Source organism: Rana temporaria, chromosome 6 (genome assembly GCF_905171775.1).
Source record: "Rana temporaria chromosome 6, aRanTem1.1, whole genome shotgun sequence".
NCBI classification, from domain to species: Eukaryota; Metazoa; Chordata; class Amphibia; order Anura; family Ranidae; genus Rana; species Rana temporaria.
The window spans coordinates 30,635,711-30,660,198 of NC_053494.1; the positions used below are offsets into that span (position 1 = coordinate 30,635,711).

General features: G+C 44.2%; 1 protein-coding gene across 2 annotated transcripts in view; it reads right to left on the reverse strand.

Annotated features, from left to right (window-relative positions):
* Positions 1-10,544: 10,544 nt before the first annotated feature.
* TFAP4 (transcription factor AP-4) overlaps positions 10,545-24,488 on the reverse strand; it is a 36,974-nt gene continuing 23,030 nt past the window's right edge. The window contains exons 3-7 of one of the 2 annotated variants that reach the window (XM_040356574.1): positions 24,252-24,350; positions 22,595-22,765; positions 12,886-13,026; positions 12,163-12,327; positions 10,545-10,776 (exon numbers count right to left, since the gene is read on the reverse strand). In XM_040356574.1, coding sequence (XP_040212508.1) covers positions 10,603-10,776; positions 12,163-12,327; positions 12,886-13,026; positions 22,595-22,765; positions 24,252-24,350 — 750 coding nt within the window. In that variant the 3' untranslated portion in view covers positions 10,545-10,602. The remainder of the gene's footprint in view (positions 10,777-12,162; positions 12,328-12,885; positions 13,027-22,594; positions 22,766-24,251; positions 24,351-24,488) is intronic. The other variant, XM_040356575.1, reaches the window with a different exon arrangement.

The following is a 24,488-nucleotide window of genomic DNA, read 5'->3' on the forward strand; positions in this document are numbered from 1 at the left end:
GGCAAATAATGTCATATTGAAATGTATCACTCTGTGTGTAACGCATCTCTATACAGTGCCTTGAAAAAGTATTTATACTCCTTTGAAATTTTTCACATTTTCCCATGTAACTACCAAAAACGTAAATGTATTTTATTGGGATTTTATGTGATAGACCAACACAAAGTGGCACATAATTGTGAAGTGGAAGGAAAATGATAAATGGTTTTCAAAAGTTTTTCCAAATAAATATGTGAAAAGTGTGGGGTGCATTTGGATTCAGCCCCCCTGAGTAGAACCGCCTTTTACTGCAATTACATCTGCAAGTCATTTTGGGTATGTCTCTACCAGCTTTGCACATCTAGAGAGGGACATTTCTGCCCATTCTTCTATACAAAATAGCTCAAGCTCTGTCAGATTGGATGGAGAGCGTCTGTGAACAGCAATTTGCAAGTCTTGCCACAGATTCTCAATTGGATTTAGGTCTGGACTTTGACTGGGCCATTCTAACACATGAATATGCTTTGATCTAAACTATTCCATTGTAGTTCTGGCTGTATGTTTTGGATCATTGTCCTGCTGGAAGGTGAACCTCCGTCTCATTCTCAAGTCTTTTGCCGACTCTAACAGGTTTTCTTCTAAGATTGCCCTGTATTTGGCTCCATCCATCTTACTATCAACTCTGACCAGCTTCTCTGTCCCTGCTGAAGAAAAGCATCCCCACAACACGATGCCCTCACCACCATGTTTCACAGTGGGGATGGTGTATTCAGTGTGATGTGTAATGTTAGTTTCCACCACACAGCATTTTGTTTTTAGGCCAAAAAGTTAAATTTTGGTCTTATCTGACCAGAGCCCCTTCTTCCACATGTTTGCTGTGTCCCCCACATGGCTTCTCGCAAACTGCAAACAGGACTTCTTATGGCATTTTCTCAGGTTTTTTTTCCATTCAGCCCGCTGGGTTAAATGAAAATAAAAAAACATCCATAGGCAGATTCAGAAAGACTTAGGCCGGCGTATCAGTAGATACGCCGGCCTAAGTCTGAATGTGCGCCGACGCAAATTTAAGCGTATTCTGGTAACCAGATACGCTTAAATTAGGCTAAGATACGAGCGGCGTAAGTGTCTTCCACCCTCGTATCTTAAAGTGTAATTTTTAGGCTGGCCGCTAGGTGGCGCTTCCATTGCGGTCGGCGTAGAATATGTAAATCACTAGATACGCCGATTCACGAACGTACGCCCGGCCGACGCAGTACAGATACGCTGTTTAAGTAAGGCATTTTCAGGCGTATAGTTATTCCATCAAATAGCTGGACTAGTAATGTTAAGTATGGCCGTCGTTCCCGCGTCGAAATTTGAAAATTTTACGTCGTTTGCGCAAGTCGTCCGTGAATAGGGCTGGACGTAATTTACGTCCACGTCGAAACCAATACGTCCGTGCGTTGTACTTAGCCGCAATGCACACTGGGATATGTACACGGACTGCACATGTGCCGTTCTTAAAAAAACGTCAATCACTTCAGGTCACACTTCATATACATAAAACACGCCCCCCACATCCTCATTTGAATTAGGCGCGCTTACGCCGGCCCCATTTACACTACGCCGTCGTAACTTAGCAGGCAAGTACTTTGTGAATACAGTACTTGCCTTGCTAACTTACGGCGGCGTAGTGTAAATACGATACGCTATGCCGCCGCAAGGATGCGCCCGCATACCTGAATCCAGCTACCAGTGTGTACCAGGCATTACAGCCTCCACTATTTTGGGAAGGCTGTCTCATACATTTGGATTTTGTGTCTATTCAGTCTTTTTGCATCTATAACAGCCTATAGAAGAAAATATTTTCTGGGAAGTGCCTGAGAATGTGTGCCCATTCAGCTAAAAGAGCATTTGTGAGGTAAGGAACTGATGTGGACAAGAAGATCTGGCTCACAACGACTGTTAAAATGTATCGCAAGGGTGAGAGCCAGTTCACACACAGGCGGCACGATTTTGGAGGAGAACCGGCAAGGCGATCACAAGACGACTTGAGAGGCAACTTGCAAAACAACTTTAGCTTTGAAGTCAATGCACGTCACCCTCAAAGTCGTACAAGAACCTTTTTCTAAGTCGAAGCGACTTGTGACACTCCTATTAGAACGGACCGCGACTTGTCAGGCGGCTGAGTCACCTGACAGTTCGCCCCTGTGTGAACCGGCTCTGAGGTGGAGGTCAGGTCTTTGTGCATAACACTTAAAGCGGAGGTCCACCCAAAAAAAACAAGTATATAACATTACATTCAGTATACCTCAAACATGTACAGTACGACTTGTTTTTTTTGGGGGGGGGTATACATACGGTATTATCGGTAATTTCCTCCCGGGTTCTGGGTACTCGCTCCCGCGGGAGTGGGCGTTCCTGTGCAGTGCCGCAATGTCATCTAGGACTTTGCCCATATGATTGACGTGCCTGAGAAAAACTCCCCTCGGTGGATAAGGCGCGTCACAACTTTCCGAAAGTAGCCGAACCGCGAGTCGGCTCTATACGGCTCCTAGTCGGGGGGCAGCCGCGGTATAGAGCCGACTCGCGGTTCGGCAACTTTCGGAAAGTCGTGACGCGCCTTATCCGCCGGGGGGCGTTTTTCTCAGGCACGTCAATCATATGGGCAAAGTCCCAGATGACATTGCGGCACTGCACAGGAACGCCCACTCCCACGGGAGCGAGTACCCGGAAGCCGGGAGGAAAATATGGATAAATACCGTATGTACACCCCCCCCCCCCCCAAAAAAAAAAAAAAAAACGGCATACTGTGCATGTTTGAGGTATACTGAATGTATTGTTAGACTTGTTTTTTTGGGTGAACCTCCGCTTTAAGTTCATACTGAAACATAAAAGGGCTTTCCCCAAAAAAATCTTTTTACTGTATGCTGCTGCATTAATAGTACCCTTCACTGAAAACACCAAAACACAGTTTGGAGGCATGTCCACATACAGCCACTTATGTTGCTTGTTTTTTTTTTTTTGAGCATAGTTATAAGCAGACAAATGATTGCACAAACATATGCCCTGTACACACGACCGTTTTCCCGTCAGAATAAACTTAGACTTTTTTCCCGACGGAATTCCGCTCAAGCTGTCTTGCATACACACGGTCACACCAAATTCCGACTGTCAAGAACACGGTGAAGTACAACACTACGACGAGCTGAGAAAAATTAAGTTCAATAGCATGAGTAGACTTGATTCTGAGCATACGTGGTTTTTAGTCCGTTGGAATTGCATCCAGACGAATGGAAATTCGGATAGAATTTTTTTTTTGTTATTCCGTCTGAAAAAGTCTGATGGGGCATACACACGGACGGAATATTCAATGAAAAGCTTCCGTCTGACTTTTTCAGTCGGAAATTCTGCTTGTGTGTACAAGGCAATAGAGGCGAGACCCACTCCAGATCTGAGGGATAAGCAACCTACAAAACACTAACAGGCCCGCACACACAATGCTCTACCCTCTACCATGTGCTTGGAGGAAAACCATCGGGCCTTTAGGAAAAAAAACTAAAGACCCACCTCTTCTGAAGGACCGGTACGACTCTGGATGTCAAGCGCCTTGAGGTGATTAAGTTCGCATTTGTTGCGCTATACAAGTTACTCACTATAGAACTTTTGATTACCTGCAACTCAATGTGCCTGAAGCTGCCATCAGATGAGACCAAAACTTCCGCTTGGTAGTACTTACATCACGCATAAACAGAGGACAGCCTTAAAAATCTGGAAAACAGTTGCTTGATGCCCAAGTAGCTCTCATGAATCTAGTAGAGTGAGTCTCAACAGGAAAGGGTAAAACCAGATCTTAAAAGGCTATAAGCATGAATTGTCGGAGTCAAGGGAAATTGTAGTTGGTTCTCCCTTACAAGGACCATCAGGAATGGCAAGGAGGGAGTCCGTGTTTCTATCAGGAGCACTGGCTGTGGAAAACTCAAAGAACTACATTCAGACAATGGAGGGAGATCTGATGAACTGCAGCCAGACAGAGGGACAGAAACAATGGGCCAGATTCACAGACGAGCTACGACGTTGTATCTCTCAGACTATCTATGCGACTGATTCATAGAATCAGTTACGCATAGATAGCCAGAAGATCCGACAGGTGTAATTGTTTTACACTGTCGGATCTTAGGATGCAGTACCGCGGCCGCCGCTGGGGGGAGTTTGCGTCGTAAACCAGTGTCGGGTATGCAAATTAGGAGTTACGGCGATTCACGACAGATTTTCGCGTTCGCTTCGTCGCCGCTAGTCTAGTTTCCCGTCGCAAAGTTAGTCGTTTTTGGTGCCTTAACTTTACACAGCAATCGTATTGCTGTATAAAGTATGGCCGTCGTTCCCGCGTCGAAATTTAAAAATGAACGTCGTTTGCGTAAGCCGTCCGGGAATACGGAATTACGCTACGCGCGTCGCCGTTCAAAGAAAATGACGTCACGGCGCGCAAAGCACGACGGGAATTACTAAATTGAGCATGCGTAGGTAGGTCCGGCGCGGGAGCGCACCTAATTTAAATGGCACACGCCTATTTGAATTGGCCCGCCTTGCGCCAGAGGCCGCCGGCGTAGGTTTTCATCGCAAGTGCTTGGTGAATCAGGCACTTGCGGCGGTGTAACGCATCTACGATACGTTACGCTGCCGCTCACCTACGTGAATCTGGCCCATAGTTCTAGTTGAGGTGAAAAGCCAAAACTACTTTAGGAAAGAGGTTCTGGGCCTCAACACTACCTTGTCTTGTGCAAGAACAGAAGCAGTGGTGGCGAGTCCATAAAGGGTGCAGGAGCGCTGCCCCCTCTCTCCTGCGTCGGTCTATCACCAATAGATAGATTCATGCATTGGCAGGATTTACCATTCACCAAGAACAAATCTTTAGTAGACTGCAGCAAGGGTCAGAACAATTGTGTTGTTGTGGTCTTACTATCCTGGTGACAACTGCTCTCCCAATTTCTTGTCCGGGTGTCCCAAGGACAGAAAGTGAGGGAAAAGCTCCCCAATGAGGTCACCCTCAGAAGTTTTTTACCTCCTATGTGTTCTATCCATAACCAAAAAAGCCCAGATTTATGATCATCAATATATCCAGAAATATATTACTCTATATGAAGTCTTCATAATAAAAATAACAGACAACAGATTTCTAAAAAACAAGTACAAACATTTTTATTTTGTTTCTTTACAAAGGCCAATGCCTAGAAGGGTTTTTTTTTTTAATGTCACTTTCTTAACAAAATATAAAATAGCTTTTTCTTTCCTCAATAAACACAAGAGCTGAAATGGTTTAAAAATAAAAAAAATAGACAGGAAGATCAATCATAGGTAAAAAAAAAAGGGGGGAGGAGTGCTGAGCATGGGCGGGGTACCCTTATTTCCTATGCTGAATAAAATCATGCTGTAATGATCAGTGGTATAGAGCTTAACCATCACAGAGGAGCCATTTTGTTGGAGACAGTCTACCGAGTTGAAGACATAATTGTGGCAAGAGACATGAAGGAATATATTAGTTTGATTACAGAGTACTATAGACCATTGCATGACTATAAATGCAAGGGAGTGTCTAAGATGACAGAAAAAGGTTTGCTTTTAGAGCCCGAAGGAAAAGTTTAGGGTTCTATGCCACAGCATCGGTCCCATGTCTAAGCTTGTGACCTGAGCGATCACATGACCACCGATTGCTCAGCTCTCGGTCTGCTTAGAGCAGAGGCTGTCAGTCACTGCTCTCCACTATGCCCCTCCAGCTCTCACTGTAGCTCTGGGCAGAGGAAGTGGCAGGCACACCTGGCTTTGACTCTTAACCATGTGCTGAGAGCCAAAGCCAGCTGTCAAATCAGGGAGGCGTGAGGATGCCGACAACATTGTTGAATTCCTTCCAGAGCCTGGAGCAACTCTTTACCGCTGTCAGGTGACGTCACAATTAAGTGCACTCCTATGACCCACAAAAGTATAGCCAAACACGCTATGGTCATACTTCTCTTTTAAAAAGTGACCCTATACTCTTCCATGTAAGGGAAAATTAGGCAATTTTAGTAAGATGCCATAAGTCGGCAGTTAGACTTAATAGCTTGGGGAGGCTTCGCCCTCAGGGCTGCTGGAGACCAGAGAACTCCCTATGCATATAACAAAGTTAGCTTTTGACCATACACTGATTGGCAGCAGGCTGAACAATTAAATCTAACTGAATCCTCCATCCACGCTAAACTTGGGGATGGACGAATCTACCAATGCGCCTGTTGAATTCTGTGCTGCTGCCTATCAGAATAATCAAACGGTGCCCGCTTCTGATTGGAGGCAGGCACTGTTCAGATGACAACTTTCTACTCAGCTCCTTCGATTTTCATTTAACGGGATGTCATAGGGAGTAGTGACAGGGCCACCGTCTGATCAAACTTCAGTTGGTTCATTAGGAACCAGGAAAAATGTGCTTGGCATGGTCAGCTTTAATCATGCCTTGCCACATTACAGTGCTCTGGCATTAGGATCCTTCACTCAATGAGCACTGTCCCAGCTCATAACCCAGTTGAGTTTTTTTCTGTAGTTTTTTCACACCGTGCTGAAAAGAAGCCAGACAGACTAAAGCTGGCTTTACACCTACCCATTGGGGTAACATGCCACTATGTGTGGTACATTGTGGTGCCGTTTATTTAAAATGGCACCCTAAATGCATAAGTACAGTAGGTGTCAACTGACCCACTTTGCCACACACCACAGCATACATGCAGTATGTGGTAGTGCCATGCTATAAAAAAAAAAAGTCCACATTTTCCTTCCATTGCCATGTGTTAGCATGAATAGGCTGTCTTATTACTTATATCACACCCGAACATGAATGTGGCAACACCCCACAACAGAACGCCATAGCATGAAGGAAAACCTCAAGGTATGATCAGCTACCTTTTGGTCCCTGCCAAAAATATTTCAAGCTCTAAATTGGACATTACCAAAGATATTTTGCACCTCAACCTCAGATAATGTTGCCAAGTCTTAATCAAGCATTTACTGGTTGCTGAGAGACATGCCTACGCGTTCCTTCCTGTAGTTCTAGCATAGAATCACATATGTCCCAAGAGATGTTCAACAAAATGGCTTCCTCATTTGTGCATCCTTTTTTGGCTTTCCCTCGTAAACTCCTTATGCGGAAATATTTATACACCTATATTTTTGTAACTTAATAAAAGGATCGCACCACTGAAAAATCACAGCATGTTCCTCCGCAGGGAAAAACTAGGGAGCAAAAAAAACAAACTTTTCCAACAAAATGACAACAAATAGGGGAAACTGCAGCAGCCTACCTAATATTTAGCATTTTTACTGGCAGAATTATCACTGGCAAACAGGAAAAATAAAAAAAATGACTTTTAAGTGCTTTTAGGGAAATTAAACGGTAAACCGTGGAGCAGTTAAGCATACAGGTTCTATCTGGGTAAATGAGAGCCTGCTTCTCCACACAAGAAAGCTTCATATGTCAATAAAACTGCATGCAGCTTCAAATCTCATGGGCGCAAAAAAAGGAATATAAAACAATGTGTTAAGTGCAGGAACCCATAGCAATCACTAATTTTTACGCTGATTTAATTGCGCCAACCTGATTAAAGTTAAAGTCAAATTGTTTACTATGGTTTACTGTACATCATTACCCTTTGCATTAAAAAGGGACAGTCCATTCAAATCATAAAGGTGGAGACTGGGGGGACAGTGTCACTGACCTTCTAATACCCCTGGGGGCACCAGTGGGGCAAGCTCCCATCCCTATGTGCTGGCTGTTATGTTTTTTTTTTTTAAGTTTTGAGTGTCCCCACTCCTTCTGATGCATTAACCATGTTGTACCCTGGATTTAGAATCAAGCAAGGAGAGCAGAACCCCTTGTAATGGCTGCAGCAAGAGTACCAACATGGGAACAGCAAGACGCCATTCACACCTGAGTGTTTTCTCAAATTGTGATTTCCAAAGTGTGACAGCTCTCAAGTTGAAGAATCCTATTATTCTCAGTGGGCCCATCCACACTTGCTGTGTCCTTTATTACACAAAGCTCACAATAAGTACATGAGCTTCTTTTGGGGCAGAATCACACATTTAGAATCCAATAGGAGTGCCTGGAACACGAGCATATACAAACGCGTTTAAGGCGCTTTTATTTTAAGCGGGGTTCCGGGCATAATTTTTTTTTTTTTTTTGCAAGCCAAAATCAAATTAAATAGTCCCTAAAACATTAATAGCTGCCCAATCATTCCAGAAGTCACTGCAAACACTTGCCTTATATCCTCCAGCTCATTTTGTGGCCGTATCCATCATATGTGTGGGCATGTGAAGCCCAATTTCTTTTTCTTCCTGGTTTTCAGGGAGAGGTGCATGCTGGGCGATTTTTAGGCACAGTAATGCCCAGAGAATTTTTTTTTTTTTTTTTTTCTACTCGCTTCTATCTGGCTGTTACTTTCGTAATCTGCCTAGTTCCTGGTCCTAGGTGATTCAACTTCCTGTCCCAAGACCCCATTGCCTCCTGGGAAATGAGTGTCATCATTTCCCAGGAGGCAATGGGGTCTTGGGACAGGAAGTTGAATCACCTAGGACCAGGAACTAGGCAGATTACGAAAGTAACAGCTAGATAGAAGCGAGTGAAAATATATATATATATATATATATATATATATATATATATATATATATATATATATATATATATATATATATATATATATATACATTTTACATTAAAGGCAAGCTGTTAATAGAAAGTTCATTTTTGGGTTGGAACTCCGCTTTAAAAGCCCACGGGATCAAAATGCATGATTTGGCTCCTGTATGACAAGCTTTACTAACAGAAGCACATAAAAGGCAATACAAACCAGCCTGTACTCGCACCTAGTGTAAATGGGCCCTGGGATTGTCCCTGAGAGTAGTAGTTTGACTCTTTAGCACCCACCTAACATGGAAAAAATACATTTTTGATGGACTGACCCTTTAAATATATTTTTAAAAAGCCTGGAAAAGTAGCGTAGCACACGATGGCTGTTAAGTCTGCTTTCCTGGCTCAATCTGGAACCAACGTCTAGGACAAAATAAAGTAGACCCATAGGTCATAAATCACGGAAAGCTACCTATTGAGCTGAAAGGAGCAATTTACCAACTGGGCTAATCAATTCATTCATTAAGTATGTTTGATGTTTAAAATGGCAGAAATAAATTCACACGTAGGTTGTTTTTTTTTTCCCTCAAGAACAAGATTTAAGAGGTCAGCCGCTTTAGCTTTTTTTTTTTTCTCTCTCAAACCCTGTTTAGCTTCTACAGGGATTGCAATTTCATAGCAGGAAGATTTTTGATCCGATTGGTGAAGAGTAAACATACGTTATCAGTGGCAAACAATGAAGCCAAATGCCCAGTTTAACACCTTTAAAAGGTAATCCTGTCTTCAAAACTATAACTTTTCAGTTTGCTAGAAACTAGTGACAACACTGCATCCTGAGACACGGGAGATCTCGTACTGAGCCGACAGATTGAACGCTGGTTCAGGAAAAGATCGATGTCAGCTCTGCTGTCCAAACGAGTTCAACCCTGAAGCAAAATAGCGACAACATTCATGTGCTCCACAATATTGCAACTAAGCATATCATGATATAAAATTATTAACCAAAACAAGCCTAACTTGTTGTACTGGCTGAGTCCTCACATTTTTTTTTGTTAACCCCTAGTAAACCAATTCTAGCTTCAGAGAAAATGCAAAAAAAAAAATCAATTAGAAAATGAAGGCCACAGCAGCAAATACTAAAGCAAAATATTTTTTGATGAATGGATGTCATAATCTTACATGTAGTGCTAAGACTTTGTGTGGGCTCATTTACAATGCAAAAAAAAAAAAAAAAACTGAAAATTTCTGTTCCCCACAGCGCCATCATGTGGTCTTAAAGAAGAAGGCCTGCACAATACTTTCAGGCAGTTAACAAGGGGAATATTTTAGGATAACATTTTTAACTCAAACCAACAAATAGTGTTTGTTATGCTATCTCCCTACTGCGGTCCCATTCTGATGACGTTGTTTCTTATAAAAGAAACAGATGTCAAATATAGGTCTGTTATACGCGTGCTAGCTCTCTATAAAATATACAGAAGTATAAAATGTTTCTATAAATTTAGAAATTGCAAAGATGCCTGTATGTATTGCACAAATACATACAGTATAGATTTTTGTACGGTGTCCTTTTAACAGCGGCAAGGAGGGACACTTTATAAAAGCTTATTTTAACCCCTTTTTACCAGTGCAGGCCTTAATCCCTTCCACTAGGAAAGACTTAAAGAGAACCTTAATAGGAATAGAGGGACTGCTGCAAGCTTTGGGACTATGTTTAAGGACCCCCCCCCCCCCACCACAAGGAACCTCCTCCTTTTCTTTATTAGACCAGGGCAATCCCTTAGTGCGCTAACCCTTTTGCCCTCAACCTTATTACAGTATCTTTGTGGTCAGCGGTAGACCACCCCTAAAAACCCTACAAGATTTGAGAAGGAGGCTAGATGAAGGCAACTTTTGGTAGGGCTCTCTCTAGTACCCCCCCCGCAGCCTCCCCCTCCCCCCTCCAGTTTCCCCCAGTCTCTTCCCACATGTGGGTGGGGCAGCAGATGTCAGGGGTCCTCTATGGTGTCGTCCTTGCTTTGCTCTGCACCACTGTCGTCGCATTCTGTGTCTGAAGCGGTGTCCGAATCTTCACATGGGCGGGGGGCATTCACGATGACAGCTCCCCGTTGCTCTTCATCCTGCAGCTGCTTCTCCCTCGTGCCTTCTATATGTTGTATTGCCTGGTGGAGACAAAAAGCAGTACAAAAAGTTAGTCTGTCAGCTCTAAAATAAAAAATACTAAATTGGGCCGTTAATACTTGACCAGCAATTTCAACTTGATGTCAATTGGGATGCAGTAGCTGCACAGGCAGGGTCACTGCTCCTAATCCGACATCCATGTGGGTGCCTCTGCACAGATGTCAAATTGGGAGCAGTGGCTATGTCTGTGCAGCTGCTGCATCCTAATTGATATCAATGGGACTGCCTGCATAGGAATGCACGTGAACAAGGTCTAAGACACCAGGGCTGGGGGCTCTTGAGAAAAGTACTGGATGCTGTGATGTTTTCAAGAGGCTTTGTACAGCACCCTGCTGGCCCATCCTACTAGTCACAATCTGTCTGCATTGCAAAGAGAAACAGAGACAAAAAAAAAGGGTATGTAATGAATATGGAAAGGTTTTATCAAAAGATTTCCCCTGGGATGTTGATTGGGGGGAGATGAGGAACCAGGGAAAAACAAAATATAAGCAGGTCTAAGCTTCAGTGTTTAAAGGACAAACAATGGAAGTGGTTTAAAAGAGTCGGCAACGAACTGTAAATTTATTTAAGCCCAATGCCTACAAATTCCAGGGCCTGAGTAGACTATTTCTATGCTTTGAGGGAAATAAACATGTGATTTTGAAGTAATTCTAATGAGGCTACTACATTGCAAGACTTGCAATAGAAAGCACATGGGCAAGTTACTTATGTAAACTCAGGCTTTGCCCGATTAAGTCATGTAAACTTTCCAAAAAGTGTGCATTTATATGCAAGATCACAAGGTGCTTTGTAATAGAGGGAATTAAACAAAAGAACTTTAAAAAAGGAGTTGTAAAGGCAAAAGTTTTTTTTTTTATCTTAAAGCATTAAGATGAAAAGCCTTCTGTGTGCATCAGCCCCCCTAAGCCCCATCTCTGTCCAGCGATGTCCATGTGTGTCTCAGCCATCCTCCCCCTCCTGATTGGCTGAGACACAGCAGTGGCACCATTGGCTTCCGCTACTGTGGAAGCCAATCAGAAGAGAGAGGGGGCAGGGCTGGGCCGCAGCTGCATGCCTGAATGGACACAGGGAGCAGTGACTCAACTCCGTGCCCCCGTAGCAAGCTGCTTGCCATGGGGGCCCCTCATCAGGAGGGGATGGGCCAGGAGCACCAAACAGGGACCCGAGAAGAGGATTCTGGCTGCCCTGTACAAATCCACTGCCCAGAGCAGGTATGTAGAACGTTTGTTATTTTAATTGAAAGGAAAAAAAAAAACCACAAGACTACAATCACGTTAAGGGGGAAAAAAAAAAAAAATGAACTGTACTGTGCACTTTTTTTTGTTTATAAGACTGGATTGTATCTCCCCTGCTTTTTCTACACGTACCTGCACAATGGTGTCCAGATTTTGACGGGACGTGGACACAGAACTGATTACAGAGGAATGTCCCACAGTCACAACATTGACATGGTGAGAGGATGAAGGTGGTGGAGCAGGCACTATTACTGTGGGATGGTGGGTAGGTGCCAAGGGCAGATGTGGTGCCAGGACCTGTGGGAAGAACAAAAAAAAAAAAAAAGTCAACATGCTGCAGGTAAATATTAAAAAGAGAATATATATATATATATATATATATATATATATATATATATATATATATATATATATATATATATATATATATATATATATATATATATAATATTTACATAGGCACCATATTTTAAGGCATTATCAGATGCAGGAGTGAGATGTTGCAATAAATACATTTTAAGAAGTAAAATCAACATTCAAAAATGTTGTAAGTAACATTGTATTATATTTTAGCTGATGTTTGGGCAAATTATGCATACAACCCATTTTGTCCTTGATCTACATGTTGGTAATGACGGCAAGTTAGGTAACTAGGCTCAGACTTAAGCGGGCCATACATTATACACATTTCTTGAACCATGTAGTGCAAGGGTCTGCCAATTGCATACAACTTAAAAGTGTTTAGGTTTGACCTCATATTACATGGTTTTGGTAAATGTAAAGGAAAATTGTACAATGTTCCCATCAATGCCTTAGAATAGGCACCGATAGGAAAAAAAACAATGGATGACTCACCTGGGAGTGGAGGAGCTGCTCACTCCTGTCCAGTGACTCCGGTGACTGCCCCTGTGCTTCCCCTCCCTCATCTTCCTGCTGGATTTGCTGAGCTATCGCCTTCAACTTCTCAGGGTACATATGAGCATCCAGAGCTCGAACCTAGTAATAAGGTAGACCAATTAATTACTTCAAAACTAACCGATTAGAAGTTGATCACCCATTCTCATAGATGCTTCCCTATAATTGAAGTAGAAGGTCTCTAAAATTTGAAAAAGCTTCCAAAAAAGGTGTGTGGGTCGTCTATCCAAAATTCTCCTCTAACCGAGATTACCTCTATAATAATGGGATCTATTTGACAGTTTGGGAATATTTAATAGTTTACCAACTTGTAAAGCATTGATCAGCAATTAAAAAGAACAAAATGTATATATTTTAGGTAAATAAAATAAAATAATGCAATTAAAGCGGTTGTAAAGTCAGAAGGTTTTTATATCTTTATGCATGAAGATAAAAAAGCATTCTGTGTGCAGCAGCCCCCTCCCCCCCAATATTTACCTGAGCCCATCTAGATCCAGCGATGTTGTATGAATGTCTCGGCTGCCCGGACTCCTCTCATTGGCCGAGACAGCAGCGTGGTGCCATTGGCTCCTGCCGCAATCAAACTCAGTTAGCCAATGACAAGAGAAAGGAGGTGGGGTGCTGCTCCATGGCTGAATGAACACAGGGATCTGTGACTCGTCTCGGGTGCCCCCATAGCAAGCTGCTTGCTGTGGGGGCGCTCAACAGGAGGGAGGGGGGGCTAGGAGCGCCGAAGAGGGGCCCGAGAAGGAGGATCTGGGCTGCTCTGTGCAAATGCACTGCAACAGAGCAGGCAAGTAGAACACGTTTGACGTTTTTACCTATAAGAAAAAAGCCTTTGCAATCACTTTAAGGTCTTGGATTCTTCTTGTGGGTCAGCAGGTGAACCTTAATACTCCTTTTTACATTTTGTTTTTTTAAATGCAAAGCCTATTGATACAGTTTTATAAACAACTTAGCAAGTCAGAGATATCCAAGATGGTTCAGGAAAGGTTTCAGAGCCCCTTTATACTATTGTGGTGTGTAGTATCACAAAGGGCATGTTAAGGCATTTTTAATGGGTTGCCAACGTACCTGAAACTGGACCATACCTTACTTTGGCAGTGTACCACATTACAATGCATGAGCATTGGTGTGCATTTGCATAATACACATTCAAAAATGTGTATTACCATGCATTGGAAAATGTGCCTTTTACTGTTGGGTTAGGACAGTGTATAGGTGAGAATCTTGCCTCGGTCAGACAAAGGAAGTCTCAAAACATACAGGGACTGCTGTGCCGTCTCTTTAGCTAGCTCGCATAGCTCCAGGGAATCCTTTGTTATGTATTAAAACGTTTACTTTGTAAAACAAAGGTTGTTTATAAATGGTTACTTTTGAAGTTTTTACATTGATTTATCTCCTCCCCTTTTAAACTAACTATAGCAAAATTCAATGTTTGCCTTAAAAGACATTGTACACTTTAACATTTTTTTTTTTTTTAACTAGTTCTTAAAGCGGATCTCCACCCGAATTTCAACATAATCATAAGATTACTGCTGCTATTAAACATTGCACAAACGGATATTTTTGTTTCTCAAATATTTACAGTTCCATATATATTCGTCCTCCTTCCGGTCTGCACACTACGGGTTTTTCTCTGGTTTTTCTAGGGCATTGTATCATTTCCCGTCCCAGAGCAGTGTGCTCTGGGAGCCTTATCTCATACCTCCCTTGTGTTCAGCAAACATCGCGTGATTTCGGGACCAGGAAGACGCTGACGCCACGGCTCCCCGTTGCGAGTGTGCATGCATGAGATCGATCGTCACCGCAACGAGGAAGTGCCTGCTTGTCGGCTTCTAATGCCCACTGCTAAAATGGCAACAGGACGAACAGGGGAATCAAAGTCTACATTCCAGGCAGAATGCCAGAGGAGCGGTTGTAGGACACCAGAAACGTGAGTCCAGATAAGCAGCGCTATTAACTATTTAAGTAGCCTTTAAAAAAAAAAACTGTTTTGCGTGGGAGATCCGCTTTAATGTAGTTCTATAGTCCCTGTGTTGTGTGCCTTAACTTCTAATAATGGGTTTACGTGCCACAACTGCAATTTGTAATGCCATGGCTGATTGCTTCCCTGTGTATTCCCTTCAGCCAGCTGGTCCCCAAGCACCAAGGGGACAGGATAACTTTCTGCTCCATCCATCTCTGCCATATAAAATTACAGTGTAGCTCTCATCTGTACCAGCACCAGATTAAAATGACCCAGTGATTGACCCAGGAATTGTGAGATATGCAATTTCTTCACAGGAGGTGTCAGTTCTTAGACTACAGGCAGGGGTCGTGCATTTACCTGTGCAGTGCCATGCCTCACGTTTCAACACAACAGACTGCCAACACAAAAATGTGAAGATTTACTCCACTATAGGTTGGTAGGTTGGTAGTTCAGGGCAACAAATGAGAACCATTAGCCCAGGTTCACACTGGGCTGCGGGAATGAAACTATGCGAGTTCAGCTGAACTCGCACGATTTCACTCCCACTTGTCAGTCCTGATTTTGGCCGCGATTTCAGAGACATCTGTGCAGGTTTCTGCACAGATGTCAATGTAAATCGCAAAAAGTAGTACAGAAAAAAGGGATTTTTAATACAGCTTACCTGTAAAATCCTTTTCTTGGAGTACATCACGGGACACAGAGCAGCATATTCATTACTATGTGGGTTATATGGAGTACCTTCAGGTGATGGACACTGGCAATCTCAAACAGGAAGTGCCCCTCCCTATATAACCCCCTCCCATAGGAGGAGTACCTCAGTTTTGTAGCAAGCAGTATGCCTCCCAAAATGGTCCCCACAAGAGGGGTGGGAGCTCTGTGTCCCGTGATGTACTCCAAGAAAAGGATTTTACAGGTAAGCTGTATTAAAAATCCCTTTTTCTTTCTCGTACATCACGGGACACAGAGCAGCATATTCATTACTATGTGGGATGTCCTAAAGCAATGCTTTACTGAGGGGAGGGAGAAATCTTCCCAAGACACAAGGATTTAATTCAGAGATACTCTCAAATAATAATAAATCCAACTTAGTTGAGAAAATTAAATTTAAACTTAAATTTTAACTCAAGGGTGCCCCCCGATTCTGAGGGTCTTAAATCGCAGCCCGCAGCACTGCCTGCCCAAAGGCTGTATCAGAATTCCTTCTTACATCCACCTGGTAAAATTTTGTAAACGTGTGGACTGAAGACCAGGTTGCCGCCTTGCATACTTGAGCCATAGAGATCTGATGGTGTGCTGCCCAGGAGGCGCCCATGGCCCTGGTAGAATGGGCCTTTACTGACAACGGAGGAGGCAACCTCTTCAAGCCGTAGGCCTGAATAATTAACTGTTTAATCCATCTCGAAATGGTGGATTTTGCAGCTGCCTGCCCCTTCTTGGGCCCATCTGGCAAAATGAATAACACATCTGTTTTCCGCATCTTCTCTGTAGCTTTAAGATAGGCCTTCATGGCCCTGACAATATCCAAGGTATGCAGCAACCCTTCCTTTCTGGAAGTGGGCTTTGGAAAAAAGGATGGTAATACCAAATCCTGGTTCAGGTGAAAACTGGATATAACCTTTGGTAAAAAGGAAGGATGAGGACGGAGAACCACCTTGTCCTTATGCAGAATAAGATATGGCTCCTTACAAGATAAGGCTGCCAACTCTGATACTCTTCTGGCGGAAACTATGGCGACCAGAAATACCAACTTCCTTGTTAGTAAAACCAAAGGAACTTCAGCCAACGGCTCAAAGGGTTGTTTCTGTAGAGTTGACAGAACAAGATTCAAGTCCCACGGACAAAGTGGTGACTTAACCGGAGGATTAATACGCAAGACCCCCTGAATGAAGGTCTTAACCAGCGAGTGGGTGGCCAGCGGCCTCTGAAACCACACTGACAAAGCTGAAATCTGTCCCTTGATTGTGCTTAATGCCAATCCTTTATCCACTCCTAGCTGGAGAAAACTTAATACTCTATCAATGGTATATTTGCGGGAAAGCCATTTCTTGGACTCGCACCAGCCTACATAGGCCCTCCAAACCCTGTAATAAATTACTCTGGAGACTGGCTTTCTAGCCTTAATCAGGGTAGAGATTACTTGTCTAGATAGACCTCTACCCCTAAGAATCAGGGATTCAGCCGCCAGGCCGTCAAATTTAGACGCCGTAATGCAGGGTGGAGGATCGGGCCTTGTGAAAGTAGGTCTGGTCGTAGAGGAAGCGTCCAAGGGTCTCCCACTGACATCTTTAGGATTAGTGAGTACCATGCCCTTCTGGGCCATGCTGGAGCTATCAGAATGACTGGCTTGTGCTCCACCCTGATCCTGCGCAACAGGCGGGGTAGTAACTGGAGCGGAGGGAAGGCATATAGAAGATTGAACTGATGCCAAGGGTAAACTAACGCATCGGTCCCGCAGGCCAAAGGGTCCCGAGTCCGGGACATGAACCTGTCTAGTTTCTTGTTGAGCCTTGATGCCATGATATCCACGTCCGGCATTCCCCACTTCTGGCAAATTATCTGAAATATTTGCGGATGCAGAGACCATTCCCCTGGCGACAGAGTCTGACGACTCAAGAAGTCCGCCTGCAGGTTGTCCACCCCGGGAATGAATATTGCCGATATGCAGGGCACATGATTCTCTGCCCATAGGAAAATTAAGCTCACTTCTCTCTGAGCTGCTTGACTCTTGGTTCCCCCTTGGTGATTTATATATGCCACAGCCGTGGCATTGTCTGACTGTATCCTCACCGGGAACCCCTGTAATTTGGAGGTCCAAGCCCTGAGGGCTAGCCGAGCAGCTCTGAGCTCCAAGATATTGATGGGCAATTGACTCTCCTCCTGTGCCCACGTACCTTGGTGAGTGCACCCATCCAAGATCGCTCCCCAGCCCTTCCGGCTGGCATCTGTGGTCACTATCTTCCATGTCACGGGGCTGAAAGATTTTCCCTTCAGTAGATTCTGAGGGTCTAACCACCAACACAGACTCTGCCGGACTCTTGATGAGAGTGGCAACGGAAATTCCAAGGCCTGTGGCCTCTTGCTCCATGCTGACAGAATGGCTGCCTGCAGGACACGAGTGTGACTTTGAGCGTATGGCACCGCTTCGAAGGTGGCCACTAGCTTGCCTAGTAATCGCATGCATAGGCGAATCGTTGGTTCTCTCTTGCTTAGAACCAGATGTATCAATTCTTTGATAGCCTCGACCTTTATTCGAGGCAGGAACACCCTTTGTTGTTCCGTGTCTAATGACATGCCGAGATATTCCAACCTCTTTGTGGGTTGGAAAGCTGATTTTTCTCGGTTTAGGACCCAACCGAACCTCTCTAGGTATCGAACCGTGAGAGCTACTGCTCGCTCCAGGCCAGGAGATGAATGATCTATGATTAGAAGGTCGTCCAGGTATGCTAGGACAATGATCCCCTGGATTCTTAGGTTGGCTAGAATTGGAGCTAGGACCTTGGTGAATACTCGAGGAGCCGTAGCCAACCCGAAAGGGAGTGCCACAAATTGAAAATGACGCCGAGCCACTGTGAAGCGTAGAAACCTTTGATGTGGCTGAAAAATTGGCACATGAAGGTAAGCATCCTTTATGTCTATGGAAGCCAGAAAGTCGTCTTTCTGAAGTGCGGCGGCTGCCGATCGCACGGATTCCATCCGGAACGAGCGTACTTTTAAGTATGCATTTAATCCCTTTAAGTCCAAGATTGGCCTGACATCGCCGTTGGGCTTTGGGATGATGAACAGATTGGAGTAGAACCCTAGCCCCTGTTCCTGGGCTGGTACCTCTACTATCACGCCTTGGTAAAGCAAATGATTTAATGCCGCCATTAAGGCGGCCTTTTTTGTCGGCTCGACTGGCACTCTCGACTCCTGATAATGAGGTGGAGGGATTTTTAGAAATTCTAATTTGTAGCCTGTGGCCACGGAAGACCGGACCCACTTGTCGGGAATGTCGGTCTCCCAAATTTCTGAAAAAAGACGCAGCCTTCCCCCCACCTTCGTGGGTGGGGGCGTCCCTTCATGAGGCAGACTTAGGGGCTGTCTTTGCTGGTTTACGATACCACTGCTTCTTGCCTCCAAAGGCTTGTCCTGGTGGCTTATTGTTAAAGTATGATCTCGCAGGAGGCCGTCGATACTGCCTGGAATTGGCGGGCCCTTGAGCAGGGGGAAGCTGCCGTTTGAACGCAGGTCCCCGGACCTTCTTTTTTACTGGTAGAAGTGTACTTTTGCCACTTGAAATAGTCTGAATGTATTTATCCAGATCTTCTCCGAAGAGTCGTTCTCCATGGAAGGGAAACCCTGCCAGGAGCTTTTTGCATGGGGGCTCAGCCTCCCAGTTCTTTAACCATAAGAGCCTTCTCATATGTACTAAAAATAGTGACAGACGAGACGCTTGCTGGATGGAATCCCTTATAGCATCCACCGCGAAGCACATGGCTCTAGGAATATCAGATAATTCTTCCGCCTGTTGGGCCGGAATAACCTTAAGCATTTGTCTTGTCTGGTCTGTTAGTGCCTGACAAACTCCAATAGCAGCCACCGCTGGCTGTATTACTGCACCCGCCGTAGTAAAGGATGCTTTTAAAAGCGTCTCCAAACGCTTATCAACCGGTTCTTTAAACACCTGTATGTTTTCTACCGGGCAAGTCAAGGACTTATTTACACAGGAGATGGCGGCATCCACCACTGGGAGAGTCCACTTTTTGGCAAATTTTTCTTCCATAGGATAGACGACGGAAAATTTTTTAGGTGGTAAAAAGATTCTGTCTGGTCGTGCCCAATCCTGGAAGATTACTTCCTCTAAAAGAGGATGGACTGGAAAAACAGCGCTACTGCGAGGCGTTTTCAAAGAGCCTAAAGATGATACGGCCGGACCCTGAGGTTCCGGTAAAGGCAAATTAAACGCCAAGTGGACCATGTCTGTCAGAGAATGAACCCAGAAGCTTTCCGCTTGGGAGGCCGAGCAAGGCTCTTCATTAGCCGAACCCTCAACCTCTGAACCAATTTGGTCCCGGTCCAAATGATCCTCCTGCAACTCAAATCCCCCCGGGGAGAGAACCTCAGCATCTGAGGGTCCACACTCAGGCGACGGAGACCTAGTCCGCTTTTTACCCGGTGTAGATTTGGCTATCATAGCCGCCAATCTTTTCTCTAGCCCCTCCAAGGAGGCGGCTAGCATACTCTCTGTGATAAACACAGGGTTGGGTGGATCTGATGTAGCCTCAGCACCAGATCTCCCTAATGGCTTAACCAAGGTGCCCAATGGTGTAATAACCTGTGGGGAAAGTACCGGCATAGGCCGATCTGAACCGTCAGAATCTGAGGGGGGGCCCCTTTCTTTTGTACCCCCTGATCCTGAACCCTTGGAAGCCATGGTACAATACCGAGGTACCCCTGCTTACAACCCTTGATGGTTGTAGCTAGGAGAAAATAATAGTACGGTTTTAGGGAACGGTATTAACAATTAACGTCCAAAAACCAAAACGGGAAGACCAGTATGTTTCCTATATATTTTTTTTTTTTTTTTTTTTCAAAAACCTTTTTTTTTTTTTTTTTTTTTTTATGAAAACATGCTATCTTCCCTCAAAAAATTGCAAGTATCCATCTGCTGTATAAGGAATTTTTTAGGCTAGTAACCACACAGCTAGTTCTGTTCACCAGAACTGCAATACTTCCTTGCGCCACTGGGTGCCCTCAGCCGCACTGCAACCGCTCTGCGTCCTCCTCCTTCAAGCTCAGCAAGCAACTGAGCTACACAGCATAGAGGAAGGGCCGCCCCTTCCTTTTATGAGACCGGATGTCCCGCCCCTCTTTCTCCACAACGGCGCGAATCATCACCCTGCGCCTATATTACAGGGCGCGCGCCCGCCCCTGTTGCGGAGGATGGGGCCACGCCGGAAGCGTCTGACATGCTGGAGGAGGACACCGCACGGCACCCAGACAGGTAAGGCCTCAGGTGAGTCACTGACCCCCTAGTCCTGGGAAAGCATAGCTAACACACAGCTCCTTTCCCAACCCAGCGCCCAGCAGACAATTCACAATGCAACACATATCTTTAGGAAGATCACACATGGGAGCCCATACACAGACCATCCTGTCTCTTTGATAGACATAGTGGCCCAAAACTGCCAATGCAAGAGCATACTCAGGCACATCCCCCAAAGATCTCCCTAGAGAGCCTGCCGACGAACCAAGTCCCGCAGGCCCCCCCTTTCTTACCTGCTCCATGCCGCAGGACTTTGCATAGCAAGCGGTCCAATCTTCCCCCATCTCCGTGGGTGGCGTACTAGACCTTCAGGCCCTGGGGTCCTAAAAAGGAACCCACTGTCCTGGGCCCATATAGCACCCTGGCAAACAGGTTACCTTAGGTACCGCAGAGGTTCTAAGTCCTGGGCCCAGGGTCCAGCTCTCTAAAAAGAGAAGCATTATGGGCAAAACCCCACGGTTTGGGGCCCGGGTACTGTCCACTTTGGCTCTGAGGCACCTTGGACAGATCCGGTTAGCCTGCCTTGATCCCAAGGATGTAGGAGACAAGCTATTCCATGACCAACACCTAAGACACTGGCGAAAAAACTGAGGTACTCCTCCTATGGGAGGGGGTTATATAGGGAGGGGCACTTCCTGTTTGAGATTGCCAGTGTCCATCACCTGAAGGTACTCCATATAACCCACATAGTAATGAATATGCTGCTCTGTGTCCCGTGATGTACGAGAAAGAAATACTTTTTGTAATCTGTGCAGCGACGCACCGATTAGGACAGTGCCGCATGTCAAAAACGCACCAGTGTGAACCAGGGCTTAAACTACATGATCAATGCATTTTTTTTTGCAGGCAAAAAATAAAACGCAAGCTGCAAGTATGAAGGTTCACCCAAGAATTATAGCATCTCTTTAAGTTGTCTCCACAGTGACTGAACGAGTAGAAAAATTGAATTTAGTTATTAGGAGAAAACAAGTACTTCAAATCACTCTTTGTCAGTGAGGCCTACCTATTGTAGTAATGAGACAATACAATTCCTAACTTTAACAAAAAGGATTGCATATTAGTCCTTTCAAGTCTCTTATGAAGCTGTGTATTGGTATGTGCAGGCCATGTTGCACTGTAGTCATACGACCAGCAGTAACAACTTTTCCTTAAAGGGGTTGTAAAGTCAGAAAATGTATCTTAATGCATTCTATGCATGAAGATTTAAAAAAAAATGAAAAAAAAAAAAACACACACACACACACACACACACACACACACTTCTGTGTGCAGCAGCCTCCTTAACACTTACCCGAGATCCCTCTCGGTCCACAAGTGTCTCAGCCATCCAAGATTCTCCTTTCTGATTGTCTGAGACACAGCAGCGGCGCCATTGGCTCCTGCTGCTGTCATTTAAAGTCAGCTAGACAATCAAGGGAGAGAGAGGGTGCTCTGTGTCTGAATGGACACAGGGAGCTGTAACTCGGCTTGGGTGCCCCCATAGCAAGCTGAACATAAGGAAGTGGCCAGAATCAGACACCTGAGAAGAGGAGGATCTGGGCTGCTCTGTGCAAATCCACTACAACAGAGCAGGCAAGTATGACATGTTTAAATATTTTTATAGGAAAAAAAATTGACTTTACAATCACTTTAATAAAAAGATCATTAGTTACCTGCTCCTCCAGCATCATCCTGACTGAACGTTCCTTGTCTAGTTGCTGTCTCAGTTCAATCATTTCTCTCCGCAGATCATCTGCCTTCTCCTCCTCCCAGATATCCGGAGAGCCGATCCCTTCATCCTTGTCTTCTGCCCGCCGCCGCTTGGGAGAGGAGCCACTGAATTCCTGCCACAAATAGAGGCCATTAATTTGACCATTCTGCTGCTGAAGCAGGGCAGCAAGCGGACTACAAAATCTTCAGAACATATAAAATAATCTTTAGCAAGTAAGGTTTACTGTTCCCCAGTTGTTCTTTTTAGTATATGAAAAAAACGATCAGCTAGATCTGCAGTCTCAAGTACAGATGTGCAGTTTTAAAGTAGAATTCCAAGATAAGCCTAACTAATAAGAATACTCCCTCTCACCTCCTACACCTGAGCCGACTAACCTTTGTAACAAAGATTAACATATACTTACCTATTTTCAGGCCCTCCAGTCACTGGCTGCAGGGGAAAGGAGAGGGCGCTCCGACAAAGGCTGACAAAGTCTGGGAGCGGTGACATCACCCACAGGCTTCCTATGGCCAATCCGTTGTCGGTGCTCCTTTCTCCCTCCTGCAGCTGCCGTTGGCTGACATGAGAGACGGATCACATGGCCAGACATGAAAATAGGTACGTTTATACATCTTCCTTACATAGGTCAGCATAGGTGCAAAACATTTCGGGATATAAAAAAAAAAAAAAAAAATAAAAAAAAAAAGTATGTGTGTATGTGTATATATATATATATATATATATATATATATATCTATATATATATATATATATATATATATATATAAAAAATTGCCAAAAAATTTTGCCCGCAATTTTAAAATGCCCAGGTGTGAATGACAAATTGTGTTTTAATGACACTAAATCACAAATTCATTTTACATAGGGTTGCACCAAATGGAATCGGAAATGCAGGAAGCACTTTGCCAAAAAACAAAACCAGTTTTTAAAAAAAGAATATCTATATTTTTATATATAAAAATTGTATCATATTCCACTTTTAATTAATATCAATTAAAATGATAAAGTGTGACGGATGGAAACCCTATTTTCCATCCGTCTGGTGGATCGGATGAAGGCGGACTCTACGGTTCGTCTTCATCCCATACCCCATAGGGGAGAGCAGCGCTCTGACAGGTCGGTCCCTGCACAGTGTGCAGAGACAGACCTGTCATCTGCCTGCTCAGCGGGGGTCGCTCCGGCGATCCCTGCTGAGCAAAGCAGAGCCCGGACACGTCTGTGTGAAAGGGCCCCAAGTCAATCACTCAAGCAGGAAATTACATTTGCAGTGGGCAGTCTACACACCATATTGCATTGTATTTTACAGAAAATTACAGAGCAGCAGATTGAAAAAGAGAGGTAATGTTTAATAACATTAAAATTACAATTTAACTTTGTGTCGCAATTGTATTATTTTTTTATTTTTTATTTGCGCATTGTTTTTTTCCCATGGAAGTGGAGTTACCCTTTAATATGTGCATATTGCATAGTTTTTATATCTACTCCTCCTTTCCTCTTTTCATAAAAGTTTATTTTTTTTTATTCATCTTGCACAATACACGCAATTGTGTAGCAGCAGTATGTATTATGTATATTGCACTCAGAGATTATTCTATTACCTGGATGAACCTTTTCAGCTGGTTGTTTTGCTGCAGCAACCTGGTCTTCTCCTGCTCCAGGGAGAATATATAGTCTGCTGTCTGTTGCAGTATGGCTGCCTGTGTGGGAGAGAGACACAACGTAGACATTAGAAGTATGCAATATACTGTACAGTAAAACCTTGGATTGCCAGCATAATTCGTTCCAGAAGCATGTTTGTAATCCAAAGCACTTGTATATCAAAGCAAATTTTTCCA